The 18,767-nt window shown below is 41.8% G+C and overlaps 1 protein-coding gene across 4 annotated transcripts; it reads right to left on the bottom strand.

Annotated features, from left to right (window-relative positions):
• Positions 1-220: 220 nt before the first annotated feature.
• On the bottom strand, positions 221-4,624 carry LOC123098434 (5'-3' exoribonuclease). 4 transcript variants are annotated; one of them, XR_006447780.1, is made up of 7 exons: positions 4,267-4,624; positions 3,463-3,587; positions 2,527-2,841; positions 2,268-2,437; positions 1,885-2,157; positions 1,336-1,400; positions 503-520 (listed from the first exon to the last, which is right to left on the bottom strand). XR_006447780.1 is itself a non-coding variant. In XM_044520418.1 (6 exons), the coding sequence occupies exons 1-6, from the start codon at positions 4,543-4,545 to the stop codon at positions 510-512; spliced, it is 1,173 nt and encodes a 390-aa protein (XP_044376353.1). In that variant the 5' UTR covers positions 4,546-4,624; the 3' UTR covers positions 221-509. The 4 variants fall into 4 exon arrangements, 3 of the variants coding, with proteins under 3 accessions (XP_044376353.1, XP_044376352.1, XP_044376351.1); XM_044520418.1 differs by lacking the exon at positions 1,336-1,400 and having other exon boundaries at positions 221-520; XM_044520417.1 differs by lacking the exon at positions 503-520 and having other exon boundaries at positions 1,251-1,400.
• Positions 4,625-18,767: the final 14,143 nt, after the last annotated feature.

Genomic DNA, 18,767 nt, shown 5'->3' with positions numbered 1-18,767 from the left:
ATAATGTTCTAAACTGGTAGTCAAAAAATACTACATGGAGGCGATAATGCTTTAATATGAACTGGTGGCTGTGGGGCAAGGAGGCCAACATGGATTAGTGGCCATCCGGAGGAGGCAAAGATTAAGGCCTAATGATGCATCGCAGCCGATTTGGCAACATGCTAATCATGCGCAGCACGTAATCGTTAGGTCTTAATGCCCTTTCAGGAAAGAGTGTGACAAATTTGGTGATGGGTGATGACATGAGCCTCAGCAACCGCCCAGCAATATAAACCAGGTCAAATAAATTAAGCAGAGGAATTTTTATTGCAGAACTGACCAAAGGATCAAGTAGAAAATAGGTATGACGACATAACAATAGGATTCATTATGCTGTACATTACTTACTGACGCAGCACCACAACAGGGCGACAGTGTTGGCCTTGGCTTGGAGGCAGGGTGGAAAGCGACACCAAACCAAGAAGGCAAGATCACTTATTTTTAATCCCGTTCGTGGTGTATTCAACTTATTATGTACTTCCTGTATGCCAACTCAAAAAAAAACATATGGATTAAACATAGCTAAACAAAAGGATCATGTTTCAGGATTGAGTTTGTCAAAGCTAATAAAACTAAGATGTACAAGCAAGTATGCAACCATAAGTCCTCTATTAGTTGCTTATTTTGATCGTTCTCATATCTCATCTTATCATAAACTATATCACATCACTTTTTTTTCATTTATTTATGGTTGAGGCTAAAGGCCCAAGAGGTGTAAGATTTTCTACATCCTACGCCTCCAGGATAGGGCTTTCTATCCCAAACTCTTCAAACATGAAGCTGAAAATTGAGGATAAGAAACTCAAGGTTTAAAAAAAATGGTTAATCAAATACTCCCTCTATCTAAATATAAGACGTTTTGAACTGCAAAAACGTCTTATATTTAGATACAGAGGAAGTAATTATGAATAAGAGTGTCTTTTTTCTCAGGAAACAAAGGAAACATGAAAGCTCATGGCTGGTCATTGAAATTCTGCCCAATGAGCATACATCACGCAGAAATGAATATCCATTATTTGATAGCTCTATTATGTTATAATGCAAAAAGGTTGGATTCCATGAACCTATTTGCATACAACAACACTTGAGTTATTTGTAGAGCTAGCTCGTCCCTCAGATTACGATGAATAAGAAGCTAAGCTGTACATAACTTATTTGGCCAGTCAAATTCATTTCACTAAAAGAACCTATTGTTGTAAGGAAATCTTACGGGAAGTTCCAAGAATTTATTAGCAAAGCATATGGTCGCAAGTATGAACTCAAAAGCACATGAAGACCAAATTCCTCAAAAAGAACCTGTGTGTTAATGGACACTGACTGGAACTACACAAATAACCAGGATAGTCCTCATTCCAAAATGTCTGCAATAGAAGATATTGAAGATGCACAATGAATATGATTTTGAAAATGAAACTGCGCTAGTAGAGTAATTGATATGTGCTTCATTCATGTGGTTATAGAAAGGTGATATCTCATTAAAGAAACAGTTGAATACTTGCATGCCCTAATGGTGCCTATTTGAGTGTACTTAATTACCATCCAGGAATAGGAATTCTTCGTTAAAATATCAATGACCCATTCAATATATTTTCTACTTTCAGCAACATCATCAGCTAACAAAAAAAAGGTCTGATGGGCTGTTAACAGAACAGAGTAAAATGTGGGTATTGAGTTGAGGAACACATTCTGGATAGGGTAAAATACATTGTTGGACATGGTCATGTAGTTGATGTTATGTTTTTGCTGCATAGCAAACAAGCTTTGATCGTACTTCCTCAAGCTCAACATCTTCCATATCATCATAACTTAACCATGAAGATAAGCAGAGATTAACAACATCCGTACCACTATCAATTGGTGCAAAGCCATCAGGATTTGAAAGTTGTCCAAACTTAAGTGTCTTCCCTAGATTGGCAGCAGATGGTTCCTCTGCAAACTTCAGTAAGATGTCTTTCATTGCACTACACCAGATAGGCCGAGCCATCTCCAAGAAGGAGCACAACGTTGTAATAGCAAGCTTAACTTCTCCAACGTCAGTCTCATCTTTCGTGCCTTTTCCATGAAAATCTGAACCTCCAAGCTTCAGAAGTCCATACTTCTCAGCTAATTGACTAAAACCTGCAGAGTTAATGCTAACGAAATAAATATTTGGCAGGTGATAGGAGTATCTCCTTTTATTTTGAAAATTGCCTAGTTATGTACTACAACTGTGCAAGCGAAATACATACCATCAACCTTCCCATCACTTCTGTAAACCTCCATAGCATGAAGACCAGCGCCTTTCAAGGACCTAATGACCGCATCCGGATTTTTCAATGACCATGGGTGGGCTAATGCAGATATACCTCCAGTACGGCTAATCATCTGCACCACAGTTTCAGTAAATGGTTCACTCCCTCTGCAGAAAATACATGCACAGTTGTCCACTAAGCATTTTTCTCAGCTGTGAAATGCTCAATGGAAAGAAGTATTACTTGTACGACTTACGTGGCATATGCAGGGCCATCATTACCAAGATACTTATTAAACGCTTGCCTGACGTTATCTACATAACCTGCTTCAACCAAAGCCCTTGCAATATGGAGTCGACCAGGTGCCACTCCCTCACCAGCAATCTTAGTTACATGCTCCCACTTTATTGGCACCTTCAAACTGTTTAGCTTTGCCAGCATATTCTTTGCGCGTAGGTATCGCCCCTCTCTAATGTTCAAGAGCATGTTGTCCAACTCATCGAACCTTGATGGGCCACACATACCATAGTATGCAAGAATATGAACAGGTTCACCAGCACCAGGAATTTCCCTTTTAGACAATAGTTTCAGGGGAAGTTAAGGCCCAAAGGGCAAAAGGCAACATATGTACAGTGAACGGCAAAAAATAGTGGCCAATGTATCGTTATTTTGACAGAAATCACTTATACCATGTCAGACAATATGTTTTGACTTTTGATCAATGCAGTAATATAAATATGATAAATACATGAAAGGAGCAAGGTTTTCCTAAAAGGATCATTTAAGAGGTGATAATTTTTTATCTATACAAAACAATAATGCTTGGGATCAGCATTCTGTCAAGATAAAACAGCAAACAGCTGCTAATAAAAATTGATTTAACTCATATATTTCACTTTAAATGATAACTTTTTATGCAATAAGTGCACCAGGTCATGAGCAAATTTATCAATTTCAGGCCCTAGATTTATGGCTTTGCTGAGCGACACATAATATGAATAAACCCTCCCATAGAGAAACAGGGCAGCTACAACTTTGGACAATCATAGTTTTAACTGACAAGGGTATTTATACAATATGCTGACTGATTTGTTGCATTGTAATATTTTCTCTGAAAAAATTGAACTGTATTGTTTATTTTCACTTTGAAGATGAGAAATGCCTTTGTAAGCAAAGTAAAAAAGGCTCTTACCGTGGAGAATGTAGTGCACTAATTTCTACTCCAGGAATTATTCTTATGCCACATTTATGAGCTGCAGACATAGCTTCCGGTATACCAGCCATGGTATCATGATCTGTTAGAGCGAGAACTGTCACCTGCATACCGGCATTTATAATTTAATCATTCTTATTTTCACTCAAAACTGCGACACCATATAACAGTAACACTAAACCTGGCAGACATCCGTAACAGAAACATTATGGAAATAAGAGATATCGCACCCGGAAAGGATCCATGAGAAGAAAAAAATTGACTTAAACCGATTGATGTTATTTGCTTTTTGAGAGATAAAAAGGAAAAGAAGACAATAATGCATGTTGTGAACTACCTAACACAGTCACCAGATCACCACTTCAATTAACTTTGATGGTGGCTGTGTGCCCATACCGCGGGCATTATCTCTTCTATTATCTTCTTTGTTTTGTCTTTTTAACTTTCATGGAATAACGCAATTATTGAAGGCCGAATAAAGCTTTGAGAGGACACACAGACTTTCCTCTAAGATGCTCCAGTACAGCATTTTAAACAAGTTAACAATACAAGCCTATGCGGCTTCTACTAACCAAAATCAAACCAATAGGGATGCTATACATGTGGCGCAAGATCAGGAGGCAATGCCTGTATTCGCTCAACACTGGAAGATTTGCAGATGGGATAATTTTCCAGGGAGAACCTACACGGCACAGGACAGAAAACGCTAGCCGAACCTCACAAGCATTTTTTCAAACACCTGTCGCGCGAGAAAAAGAGAGGAGGGGATATGGACTGACTAACCCCGTTGCGGTGGGCGCGCTCGACGAGAGCGGAGGGGGAAAGGAACCCGTCGCTATGGTTGGAGTGGGAGTGAAGCTCAAACAGCACGTTGGCCCCGCCGCCGCAGGCCATGCGCGCGGCATGGGGCGGCAGGAAGCCGTCCACGGCATCGGCCGAGGGTTCCGGAGGAGGCGTGGGGTGCGCCCAGGCGCGGACGTAGTCGAGGGCCAGGGCCTGGTCAGCGCTGGTCCTCGGCTTCTTCCTGCCCCTGCTCGGCTTCGTCTTCTTCTTGGTTCCCATGGCAGGGTTTGGGAGGTTGCGGTGGCACAGGCGGCTTCGGTCAAGGGGGAGGAAGGTAAGAGAAGAAGAGAAGGTTCTTTTGATGTTCCCGGCTTCGTCGGCCGTGTGCTTTAAATTTGAATTTAATGATTTCTGTTTGTCTCGATTCAGTTATTTTCATCTTACTTAATGTACTATACATGAAGTCACTGTTATTTTGGATGACCGGCCAAGCCCTTGGCAGTTGCATTCACACGTCCGTTGCGTTGTCTTTGTTTCGCCATCCCCCTCCGTCTGATATTGTCCCCCCCTCCCTCCCCCCCCCCCCAACAATCACATCATCAAACACGGGGAGAGAGTGACAAAGAGCGCCGCGCCGCCGATCCCCCACCATGGACGCGCAAGGCCTCTTCCTTTACGGTGCTTGCAGCATTACCTTTGTCGTTGAGGCACCACCCACCGCCACCCGCATCCCTAGCCATCGCCATCTCGTTTGCAGCTCCAGCCTTGGACAAGTTGCCGCTCAACACCGCTGCCTCGTAGCACCGGGCAACAACAATTGCAGCTCGCCGCCCCATGGTTGCAGCTTCGGTGTGCCGCCCATTGTCGAGCTCTACGCACGTGCGCACGCCGCTTGCACTGTCGTCGACTCCTGGCCACCACTTTCACCATCGCGCCGGCCATTCCAAATCATTTTCCATTCTTGATAAGTGAAATCAAACAAGCGACTCCATGAATGGTAAAGGAATCCAAATAGTCTTTTATTTTGCTTAAAAAAAGAAAGATGCCCCTTTAAAGAAGTTGAGGTGATGATGAGAATGTCAGTGGACGATCCATATGAAAAAAAGCAGCCCACAACGAGTCGCGTGGTCATCTGAGGTGCCTGTGAAGTATGATTGCATATATCAATATCAATACCAAGGTTTGAGATTGCTAACGAGGCCTGCCGCCCGGTGATTGCTTTCACGTCAACACAAGGCTATAAACATATTTGATCCAACTTACTTAAGTGACGTGGTACTTATAAACGAACAGGCACAATCGGGACTTGATTGCGCGCTGTTGTGAACCGGGCTGTACCTCGGCCCAACATGTTCCTCAAATAATTAGTTGTGACTTTTGAGGCTGACCCGTTGCATGGACGGGGAGCTCCTATACAGCGTTTCAGCCGCCCACTCAGGGGAATGGCGCTCAGCCGCGAACCTGGGCCGGCCAAACACGGCTGCTTGCTCGCTTGCAAGTTGCTTCTTTGCTATTGGTCACTACGTTCGCTAGTCACTGGTCGCGGTTTGACCCGTCAACTGTTGGCTTTGAAAAAAAATAAAAAAATCATGAATTAACATTTTTTCATGGATTTGAAAACTTTTCTCGAATTTGAAAAAAAATTCATCAAATTTGAAGAAAAGTTCATCGATTTTATAAAAAGTTCAAATTTGAAAAAAAATTCATCGTTTTTGAAGAAATATCAAATTTGGAAAAACTTTATCGATTTTCAAAAAAAGTTCATCAAAAAATGAAAAAAGTTCACCGAAAAAATAAAAAATTCATAAACATAATAATAGTTCATCGATTTGCTAAAAAAGTTTGACGATTTTTTTTCATCGAGTAAGGAAGAAGAAGAAAAGAAAATGGGAAAAGGAAAAAGGAAAGAATAAAGAAGGAAGGACAGAAAAAGAGTACTAACTTATCAGATCAGGTTGTTGTTGGGGAACGTAGTAATTTCAAAAAAAATCCTACGCACACGCAAGATCATGGTGATGCATAGCAACAAGAGGGGAGCGTGTCGTCCACGTACCCTCGTAGACCGTAAGCGGAAGCGTTATGAGAACGCGGTTGATGTAGTCGTACGTCTTCACGATCCGACCGATCCAAGTACCGAACGCACGGCACCTCCGAGTTCAGCACACGTTCAGCTCGGTGACGTCCCACAAACTCTGATCCAGCAGAGCTTCGCGGGAGAGTTCCGTCGGCACGACGGCGTGATGACGGTGTTGATGAAGCTACCGACGCAGGGCTTCGCCTAAGCACCGTTATGACCGAGGTGGATTATGGTGGAGGGGGGCACCGCACACGGCTAAAAGATCAACTGATCAACTTGTGTGTCTATGGGGTGCCCCCCTCCCCATATATAAAGGACTGGAGGAGGGGGGAGGGCCGACCCTCTATGGCGTGCCCTGGAGGAATCCTACTCCTTAGGACCCCCCCCTTCCCTAGTTGGACTAGGAGAGAAGGAAGGGGGGAGAGGGAGGAAGGAAAGGGGGGCGCCGCCCCCCTCCTAGTCCAATTCGGACCAGAGGGGGAGGGGGCGCGCGGCCTGCCTTGGCCTCCTCTTTCTCTCCACTATGGTCCAATAAGGCCCATACACTTACCGGGGGGTTCCGGTAACCTCCCGGTACTCCGGTAAAATTCCGATTTCACCTGGAACTATTCCGATGTCCAAATATAGGCTTCCAATATATCGATCTTTATGTCTCGACCATTTCGAGACTCCTCGTCATGTCCGTGATCATATCCGGGACTCCGAACTACCTTCGGTACATCAAAACACAAAAACTCATAATACCGATCGTCACGGAACTTTAAGCGTGCGGACCCTACGGGTTCGAGAACTATGTAGACATGACCGAGACACGTCTCCGTTCAATAACCAATAGCGGAACCTGGATGCTCGTGTTGGTTCCTACGTATTCTACGAAGATCTTTATCGATCAAACCGCATAACAACATACGTTGTTCCCTTTGTCATCGGTATGTTACTTGCCCAAGATTCGATCGTCGGTATCTCAATACGTAGCTCAATCTCGTTACCGGCAAGTCTCTTTACTCGTTCCGTAATGCATCATCCCGCAACTAACTCATTAGTCACATTGCTTGCAAGGCTTATAGTGATGTGCATTACCGAGTGGGCCCAGAGATACCTCTCCGACAATCGGAGTGACAAATCCTAATCTTGATCTATGCCAACTCAACAAGTACCATCGAAGACACCTGTAGAGCACCTTTATAATCACCCAGTTACGTTTTGATGTTTGGTAGCACACAAAGTGTTCCTCCGGTATTCGGGAGTTGCATAATCTCATAGTCATAGGAACATGTATAAGTCATGAAGAAAGCAATAGCAAGATACTAAACGATCAAGTGCTAAGCTAACAAAATGGGTCAAGTCAATCACATCATTCTCTAATGATGTGATCCCGTTAATCAAATGGCAACTCATGTCTATGGCTAGGAAACTTAACCATCTTTGATTCAACGAGCTAGTCAAGTAGAGGCATACTAGTGACACTCTGTTTGTCTAGGTATTCACACATGTACTAAGTTTCCGGTTAATACAATTCTAGCATGAATAATAAACATTTATCATGATATAAGGAAATATAAATAACAACTTTATTATTGCCGCTAGGGCATATTTCCTTCAGTCTCCCACTTGCACTAGAGTCAATAATCTAGTTCACATCGCCATGTGATTTAACACCAATAGTTCACATCACCATGTGATTAATATCCATAGTTCACATCACCATGTGGCCAACACTCAAAGGGTTTACTAGAGTCAGTAATCTAGTTCACATCGCCATGTGATTAACACCCAAAGAGTACTAAGGTGTGATCATCTTTTGCTTGTGAGAGAAGTTTAGTCAACGGGTCTGCCAAATTCAGATCCGTATGTATTTTGCAAATTTCTATGTCTACAATGCTCTGCACGGAGCTACTTTAGCTAATTGCTCTCACTTTCAATATGTATCCAGATTGAGACTTAGAGTCATCTGGATCAGTGTCAAAACTTGCATCGACGTAACCCTTTACGACGAACCTTTTGTCACCTCCATAATCGAGAAACATATCCTTATTCTACTAAGGATAATTTTGACTGTTGTTCAGTGATCTACTCCTAGATCACTATTGTACTCCCTTGCCAAACTCAGTGTAGGGTATACAATAGATCTGGTACACAGCATGGCATACTTTATAGAACCTATGGCTGAGGCATAGGGAATGACTTTCATTCTCTTTCTATCTTCTGCCGTGGTCGGGCTTTGAGTCTTACTCAATTTCACACCTTGTAACACAGGCAAGAACTCTTTTTTTGACTGTTCCATTTTGAACTACTTCAAAATCTTGTCAAGGTATGTATTCATTGAAAAAACTTATCAAGCGTCTTGATCTATCTCTATAGATCTTGATGCTCAATATGTAAGCAGCTTCACCGAGGTCTTTCTTTTAAAACCTCCTTTCAAATACTCCTTTATGCTTTTCAGAAAATTCTACATTATTTCCGATCAACAATATGTCATTCACATATACTTATCAGAAATGCTGTAGTGCTCCCACTCACTTTCTTGTAAATATAGGCTTCACCGCAAGTCTGTATAAAACTATATGCTTTGATCAACTCATCAAAGCGTATATTCCAACTCCGAGATGCTTGCACCAGTCCATAGATGGATCGCTGGAGCTTGCACATTTTGTTAGCACCTTTAGGATCGACAAAACCTTCTGGTTGCATCATATACAACTCTTCTTTAAGAAATCCATTAAGGAATGTAGTTTTTGACATCCATTTGCCAGATTTCATAAAATGTGGCAATTTGCTAACATGATTCGGACAGACTTAAGCATCGCTACGAGTGAGAAAATCTCATCGTAGTCAACACGTTGAACTTTGTCAAAAACCTTTTTCGACAAGTCTAGCTTTGTAGATAGTAACACTACTATCAGCGTCCGTCTTCCGCTTGAAGATCCATTTATTTTTTATGGCTTGCCGATCATCGAGCAAGTCAACCAAAGTCCACACTTTGTTCTCATACATGGATCCCATCTCAGATTTCATGGCCTCAAGCCATTTCGCGGAATCTGGGCTCATCATCGCTTCCTCATAGTTCGTAGGTTCGTCATGGTCAAGTAACATGACCTCCAGAACAGGATTACCGCACCACTCTGGTGCGGATCTCACTCTGGTTGACCTACGAGGTTCGGTAGTAACTTGATCTGAAGTTACATGATCATCATCATTAGCTTCCTCACTAATTGGTGTAGAAGTCACAGGAACAGATTTCTGTGATGAACTACTTTCCAATAAGGGAGCAGGTACAGTTACCTCATCAATTTCTACTTTCCTCCCACTCACTTCTTTCGAGAGAAACTCCTTCTCTAGAAAGGATCCATTCTTAGCAACGAATGTCTTGCCTTCGGGTCTGTGATAGAAGGTGTACCCAACTGTCTCCTTTGGGTATTCTATGAAGACACATTTCTCCGATTTGGGTTTGAGCTTATCAGGATGAAACTTTTTCACATAAGCATCGCAACCCCAAACTTTAAGAAACGACAACTTTGCCAAACCACAGTTCATATGGTGTCATCTCAACGGATTTAGATGGTGCCCTATTTAACGTGAATGCAGCTGTCTCTAATGCATAACGTGAATGTACCATATCTAATAAAGTACGGTTACGATGTTCGGACACACCATTACGCTGTGGTGTTCCAGGTGGCGTGAGTTGCAAAACTATTCCGCATTGTTTCAAATGAAGACTAAACTCGTAACTCAAATATCCATGATCAGATCGTAGAAACTTTATTTTCTTGTTACGATGATTTTCCACTTCACTCTCAAATTATATGAACTTTTCAAATGTTTCAGACTTATGTTTAATCAAGTAGATATACCCATATCTTCTCAAATCAGTTGTGAAGGTCAGAAAATAACGATACCCGCCGCGAGCCTCAATACTCATCGGATCGCATACATCAGTATGTATTATTTCCAATAAATCAGTTGCTCGCTCCATTGTTCCGGAGAATGGAGTCTTAGTCATCTTGCCCATAAGGCATGGTTCGCAAGCATCAAGTGATTCATAATCAAGTGATTCCAAAATCCCATCAGCATGGAGTTTCTTCATGCGCTTTACACCAATATGACCTAAACGGCAGTGCCACAAATAAGTTGCACTATCATTATTAACTTTGCATCTTTTGGCTTCAATATTATGAATATGTGTATCACTACGATCGAGATCCAGCAAACCATTTTCATTGGGTGTATGACCATAGAAGGTTTTATTAATGTAAACAGAACAACAATTATTCTCTAACTTAAATGAATAACCGTATTGCAATAAACATGATCAAATCATATTCATGCTTAACGCGAACACCAAATAACATTTATTTAGGTTCAACACTAATCCCGAAAGTATAGGGAGTGTGCGATGATGATCATATCAATCTTGGAACCACTTCCAACACATATCGTCACTTCACCCTTAACTAGTCTCTGTTCATTCTGCAACTCCCGTTTCGAGTTACTAATCTTAGCAACTGAACTAGTATCAAATACTGAGGGGTTGCTATAAACACTAGTAAAGTACACATCAATAACATGTATACCAAATATACCTTTGCTCACTTGGCCATCCTTCTTATCCGCCAAATACTTGGGGCAGTTCTGCTTCCAGTGACCAGTCCCTTTGCAGTAGAAGCACTTAGTCTCAGGCTTAGGTCCAGACTTGGGATTCTTCACTTGAGCAGCAACTTGCTTGCCGTTCTTCTTGAAGTTCCCTTTCTTCCCTTTGCCCTTTTCTAGAAACTAGTGGTCTTGTCAACCATCAACACTTGATACTTTTCTTGATTTCTACCTTCGTCGATCAGCATCACGAAGAGCTTGATAATCGTTTCTGTTATTGATACGTCTCCATCGTATCTACTTTTCCAAACACTTTTGCCCTTCTTTTGGACTCTAACTTGCATGATTTGAATGGAACTAACCCGGACTGACGCTGTTTTCAGCAGAATTGCCATGGTGTTATTTATGTGCAGAAACAAAAGTTCTCGGAATGACCTGAAACTCCACGGAACTTATTTTTGGAAAATATTAAAAATACTGGAAGAAGAATCCACGTCAGGGGGGCCTCCACCTGTCCACGAGGGTGGGGGGGCGCCCCCTGCCTCGTGGGCCCCCTGTTGCTCCACCGACCTCAACTCCAACTCCATATATTCGTGTTCGGGGAGAAAAAATCAGAGAGAAAGATTCATCTTGTTTTACGATACGAAGCCGCCGCCAAGCCCTAAAACCTCTCGGGAGGGCTGATCTGGAGTCCGTTCGGGGCTCCGGAGAGGGGAATCCATCGCCGTCGTCATCATCAACCATCCTCCATCACCAATTTCATGATGCTCACCGTCGTGCGTGAGTAATTCCATCGTAGGCTTGCTGGACGGTGATGGGTTGGATGATATTTACCATGTAATCGAGTTAGTTTTGTTAGGGTTTGATCCCTAGTATCTGTTGGGGAACGTAGTAATTTCAAAAAATCCTACGCACACGCAAGATCATGGTGATGCATAGCAACGAGAGGGGAGAGTGTTGTCTACGTACCCTCGTAGACCGTAAGCGGAAGCGTTTTATCAACGCGGTTGATGTAGTCGTACGTCTTCACGATCAGACCGATCCAAGTACCGAACGCACGGCACCTCCGAGTTCTGCACACGTTCAGCTCGATGACGTCCTCGCCTTCTCGATCCAGCAAGAGGGGCGAAGTAGTAGATGAGTTCCGGCAGCACGACGGCGTGGTGACGGTGTTGGTGAAGAACAATCTCCGCAGGGCTTTGCCTAAGCACTATGAAAACTATGACGGAGGATAAACTAGAGGGGACGGGGTTGCCGGCACACGGCTTGGTTTTTCTTGATGTGTCTTGGGTGCTAGCCCTACCCCTCTATTTATATGTTGAGCCTTGGGGTCGAAACTTGGAGTAAAAGCCTCCACAAAGTCGGTTTCACCCGAAAGGCAAGAGTCCTTCTCGGACTCCAGGGCCAGACGCCAGGGTTCCCGGCATCTGGACCCAGACGCCAGGGACCATGGCGTCTGGCCCCTGGACTCCGCAAAACTTCCTTTTGCGCTTTCCAAAAACCTCGTGGGCTTTCCCCTTTGGCCCAGATAAAGTGTTCTTGTGCCCAAACATTTCGGGAAACATCCGGAACCCCTTCCGATGGATTCTAGAACCTTTCCGGAGATCAAACACTACTATCCACATATCAATCTTTACTTCCGGACCATTCCGGAGTTCCTCGTCATATCCGTGATCTCATCCAAAACTCCGAACAACATTCGGTCACCAACATACATAACTCATAATACTATATCGTCAACGAACGTTAAGCGTGCGGACCCTACGGGTTCAAGAACTATGTAGACATGACTGAGACACCTCTCTGGTCAATAACCAATAGCGGGACCTGGATGCCCATATTGGCTCCTAAATATTCTACGAAGATCTTTATCGGTCAGACTGCATAACAACATACGTTGTTCCCTTTGTCATCGGTATGTTACTTGCCCGAGATTCGATCGTCGGTATCTCAATACCTAGTTCAATCTCGTTACCGGCAAGTCTCTTTACTCGTTCTGTAATACATCGTCCCGCAACTAACTCATTAGTTGCAATGCTTGCAAGGCTTATAGTGATGTGCATTACCGAGTGGGCCCAGAGATACCTCTCCGACAATCGGAGTGACAAATCGTAATCTCAAAATACGCCAACCCAACAAGTACCTCCGGAAACACCTGTAGAGCACCTTTATAATCACCCAATTACGTTGTGACGTTTGGTAGCACACAAAGTGTTCCTCCGGTAAACGGGAGTTGCATAATCTCATAGTCATAGGAACATGTATAAGTCATGAAGAAAGCAATAGCAACATACTAACCGATCGAGTGCTAAGCTAACGGAATGGGTCAAGTCAATCACATCATTCTCCTAATGATGTGATCCCGTTAATCAAATGACAACTCATGTCTATGGCTAGGAAACATAACCATCTTTGATCAACGAGCTAGTCAAGTAGAGGCATACTAGTGACACTCTGTTTGTCTATGTATTCACACAAGTATTATGTTTCCGGTTAATACAATTCTAGCATGAATAATAAACATTTATCATGATATAAGGAAATAAATAATAACTTTATTATTGCCTCTAGGGCATATTTCCTTCAGTATCCACTATGTTCTGAGATTGATGTTGCTATGACTTTGCTATGCTTAATGCTTGTCACTAGGGCCCGAGTGCCATGATTTCAGATCTGAACCTATTATGTTTTCATAAATATATGTGAGTTCTTGATCCTATCTTGCAAGTCTATAGTCACCTACTATGTGTTATGATCCGGCAACCCCGAAGTGACAATAATCGGGACCACTCCCGGTGATGACCGTAGTTTGAGGAGTTCATGTATTCACTATGTGTTAATGCTTTGGTCCGGTACTCTATTAAAAGGAGGCCTTAATTTCCCTTAGTTTCCATTAGGACCCCGCTGCCACGGGAGGGTAGGACAAAAGATGTCATGCAAGTTCTTTTCCATAAGCACGTATGACTATATTCGGAATACATGCCTACATTACATTGATGAATTGGAGCTAGTTCTGTGTCACCCTATGTTATGACTGTTACATGATGAACCGCATCCGGCATAATTCTCCATCACCGATCCAATGCCTACGAGCTTTTCATATATTGTTCTCCGCTTATTTACTTTTCCGTTGCTACTGTTACAATCACTACAAAACCCAAAAATATTACTTTTGCTACCGTTACCGTTACTTCCATATTACTTTGCTACTAAATACTTTGCTGCAGATACTAAATTATCCAGGTGTGGTTGAATTGACAACTCAACTGCTAATACTTGAGAATATTCTTTGGCTCCCCTTGTGTCAAATCAATAAATTTGGGTTGAATACTCTACCCTCGAAAACTGTTGCGATCCCCTATACTTGTGGGTTTTTCTGGCGCCGTTGCCGGGGAGCATAGCTCTATTCTTTGAGTCACTTGGGATTTATATCTGTTGGTCACTATGAAGAACTCGAAAGACGCAAAAACAAAAATTTATGCCTCAACTACGAGGGGAGGTAAGGAACTGCCATCTAGCTTTGCACTTGATTCACCTTCTGTTTTGAGTAAGCTTGCGACACCTAAACCTGCTTCTGCTATTCATTCGGATATGTCGCATGTTATTGATGATGCCACTTCTGCTATGCATGATACTTATGATGAAACTACTTCTATGCTTGATACTACTGTGCCACTTGGTGAATTTCTTGATGAACAACTTGCTAGAGCTAGAGAGAATGAAATTATTGAAACTGATAATATTGATGAAAGTGATGATGAAGGCTCTCCCAATAAATATGAATTACCTGTTGTTCCTGAGGGTTATGTTATGGATGAAGAAGCTGCTAGAGCTATTTTAGCTTGCAATGATAGATATGATCTTAAGAAGTTATTAGCTAAATGGAAGCAGCAATCTCTTAATGCTAGAATGAAACCTGACCCCGCTTTTGCTACTTCACCTATCCGTGTTACTGATAAGGATTATGAATTCTCTGTTGATCCTGATATAATTACTTTGGTTGAATCTGATCCTTTTTATGGCTATGAATCTGAAACTGTTGTGGCACATCTTACTAAATTAAATGATATAGCCACCCCGTTCACTAATGATGAGAGAACTCGCTACTTTTATATCCTTAAAATATTTCCGTTCTCATTAAAGGGTGATGCTAAGATATGGTTTAATTCTCTTGATCCTGGTTGTGTGCGTAGTCCCCAGGATATGATTTATTACTTCTCTGCTAAATATTTCCCTGCTCATAAGAAACAAGCTGCCTTAAGGGAAATATATAATTTTGTGCAAATTGAAGAAGAGAGTCTCCCACAAGCTTGGGGGAGGCTTCTCCAATTACTTAATGCTTTGCCTGATCATCCTCTTAAGAAAAATGAAATACTTGATATCTTTTATAATGGACTAACCGATGCTTCCAGAGATTACCTGGATAGTTGTGCTGGTTCTGTTTTCAGGGAAAGAACACCGGATGAAGCTGAAATTCTATTGAATAATATGTTGACTAAGGAAAATAATTGGACACTTCCTAAGCCAGCTCCTGAGCCTATTCCTAAACCAAGTCCGAAGAAGAGAGGTGTTCTATTTCTCAGTCCTGAAGATATGCAAGAGGCAAAGAAATCTATGAAAGAAAAGGGTATTAAAGCTGAAGATGTTAAGAATTTACCTCCTATTGAAGAAATACATGGTCTTAATTTACCGCCTGTTGAAGAAACATATGATCGTAATCCCTCACCTATTGAAGAAACTCATGGTCTTGATAACCCGACACAGGTAGTAAAGGTAAATTCTCTCTATAGATTTGATGAAGGTGATATTCCTTGTTATAAGTCTGCTAGACAATGCTTAGATGAGTTTGACAATTTTATTGTTAAACAAGAAAACTTCAATGCTTATTTTAGTAGACAATTGAAATACAATTCAAATATGCTTGAACACTTGGCTGACTATATGTCTAGAGTTAAAGGTGAACTTAAACTCATTAGCAAACATGCTTCTATGGTTACCACTCAAGTAGAACAAGTACTTAAAGCTCAAAATGATTTGCTCAATGAACTGAATATTAAGAATAATGACTATGCTGTTAGAGTGGCTACTAGAACTGGTAAAATGACTCAGGAACCTTTGTATCCTGAAGGCCATCCTAAGAGAATTGAGCAGGATTCTCAGAGAAATAATATTGATGCACCTAGTCCTTCTAAAAAGAAGAAAAACAAAAATGATAGGACTTTGCATGCTTCTAGTGAACCTATTGCCGAACCACCTGAGAATCCCAATGAAATTTCTATTTCTGATGTTGAAACACAATCTGGTAATGAACATGAACCTAATGATAATGTTCATGATGATGCTCAACCTAGTAATGATAATGATGTAGAAATTGAACCTGCCGTTGATCTTGATAACCCACAATCAAAGAATCAACGTTATGATAAGAGAGACTTTGTTGCTAGGAAACACGGTAAAGAAAGGGAGCCATGGGTTTAGAAACCCATGCCTTTTCCTCCCAAACCATCCAAGAAAAAGGATGATGAGGATTTTGAGCGCTTTGCTGAAATGATTAGACCTATCTTTTTGCGTATGCGATTAACTGATATGCTCAAAATGAATCCTGATGCTAAGTATATGAAAGAAATTGTTACTAATAAAAGAAAGATACCGGAAGCTGAAATTTCCACCATGCTTGCTAATTATACCTTTAAGGGTGGAATACCAAAGAAACTTGGAGATCCAGGAGTACCCACTATACCATGCTCCATTAAAACAAATTATGTTAAAACTGCTTTATGTGATCTTGGAGCCGGTGTTAGTGCTATGCCTCTCTCTTTATATCGTAGACTTGATTTGAATAAGTTGACACCTACTGAAATATCTTTGCAAATGGCCGATAAATCAACTGCTATACCTGTCGGTATTTGTGAGGATGTGCCTGTTGTGGTTGCAAACGTTACTATTTTAACGGACTTTGTTATCCTTGATATTCCCGAGGACGATAGTATGTCTATTATTCTTGGAAGACCCTTTTTGAATACTGCAGGGGCTGTTATTGATTGCAACAAAGGCAATGTCACTTTTCATGCTAATGGTAATGAGCACACGGTACACTTTCCGAGGAAACAACCTCAGGTCCACAGTATCAATTCATTTGGAAAAATTCCATCAATTATTTTTGGAGGTTTTGAATTTCCTCTACCTACTGTCAAGAAGAAATATGATATTCTTATTATTGGGGATGTGCATATCCCCGTTGAGGTAACATAGTGTTATTCCAAATTTCCCCGGTTCCATGTTAGTCGGAATGAGTTTGTTAACAAGACCTGATCAACCTTGTTAGTGGATTCCTTTTGATGAGCATGAGATGGATGAAACTAGAAGGCACAACCTTCTGTACCTCCTTTTATTTTCTGTTATTTAGTTTAAATAAAGTAAAATTAGTATTTTTTGTCTGTTTTCTGAATTATCCGTGCAATATAAAAATACCCCAAAAATAAAAGTTCTCCAAATGCCCTGAAATTGAAATATGATTTTTTTCTGGAATATTTGAGAATATCTGGCACTGAGAACATGATGTCTACTACACAACCTTCTTCTTGTAGACGTTGTTGGGCCTCCAAGTGCAGAGGTTTGTAGGACAGTAGCAAATTTCCCTCAAGTGGATGACCTAAGGTTTATCAATCCGTGGGAGGCGTAGGTTGGAGATGGTCTCTGTCAAACAACCCTGCAACCAAATAACAAAAAGTCTCTTGTGTCCCCAACACACCCAATACAATGGTAGATTGTATAGGTGCACTAGTTCGGCGAAGAGATGGTGATACAAGTGCAATATGGATGGTAGATATAGGTTTTTGTAATCTGAAAATATAAAAACAGCAAGGTAACAAGTAATAAAAGTGAGCGTAAACGGTATTGCAATGCTAGGAAACAAGGCCTAGGGTTCATACTTTCACTAGTGCAAGTTCTCTCAACAATAATAACATAATTGGATCATATAACTATCCCTCAACATGCAACAAAGAGTCACTCCAAAGTCACTAATAGCGGAGAACAAACGAATAGATTATGGTAGGGTACGAAACCACCTCAAAGTTATTCTTTCCAATCAATCCGTTGGGCTATTCCTATGTGTCACAAACAACCCTAGAGTTCGTACTAGAATAGCACCTTAAGACACAAATCAACCAAAACCCTAATGTCACCTAGATACTCCAATGTCACCTCAAGTATCTGTGGGTATGATTATATGATATGCATCACACAATCTCAGATTCATCTATTCAACCAACACATAGAACCTCAAAGAGTGCCCCAAAGTTTCTACCGGAGAATCAAGACGAAAACGTGTGCCAACCCCTATGCATAGGTTCATGGGCGGAACCCGCAAGTTGATCACCAAAACATACATCAAGTGAATCACATGATATCCCATTGTCACCACAGATACGCACGGCAAGACATACATCAAGTGTTCTCAAATCATTAAAGACTCAGTCCGATAAGATTACTTCAAGGGGAAAACTCAATCCATTACAAGAGAGTAGAGGGGGAGAAGCAACATAAGATCCAACTATAATAGCAAAGCTCGCGATACATCAAGATCGTGCCAAATCAAGAACACGAGAGAGAGAGAGATCAAACACATAGCTACTGGTACATACCCTCAGCCCCGAGGGTGAACTACTCCCTCCTCGTCATGGAGAGCGCCGGGATGATGAAGATGGCCACCGGTGAGGGATCCCCCCTCCAGCAGGGTGCCGGAACAGGGTCCCGATTGGTTTTTGGTGGCTACAGAGCCTTGCGGCGGCGGAAGTCCCGATCTCTTCTGTTCCCCGAAGTTTTTAGGGTATAT

This window comes from Triticum aestivum, chromosome 4D, assembly GCF_018294505.1.
Source record: "Triticum aestivum cultivar Chinese Spring chromosome 4D, IWGSC CS RefSeq v2.1, whole genome shotgun sequence".
Classification (NCBI taxonomy): domain Eukaryota; kingdom Viridiplantae; phylum Streptophyta; class Magnoliopsida; order Poales; family Poaceae; genus Triticum; species Triticum aestivum.
This window is presented reverse-complemented; position numbering and strand designations above follow the sequence as displayed.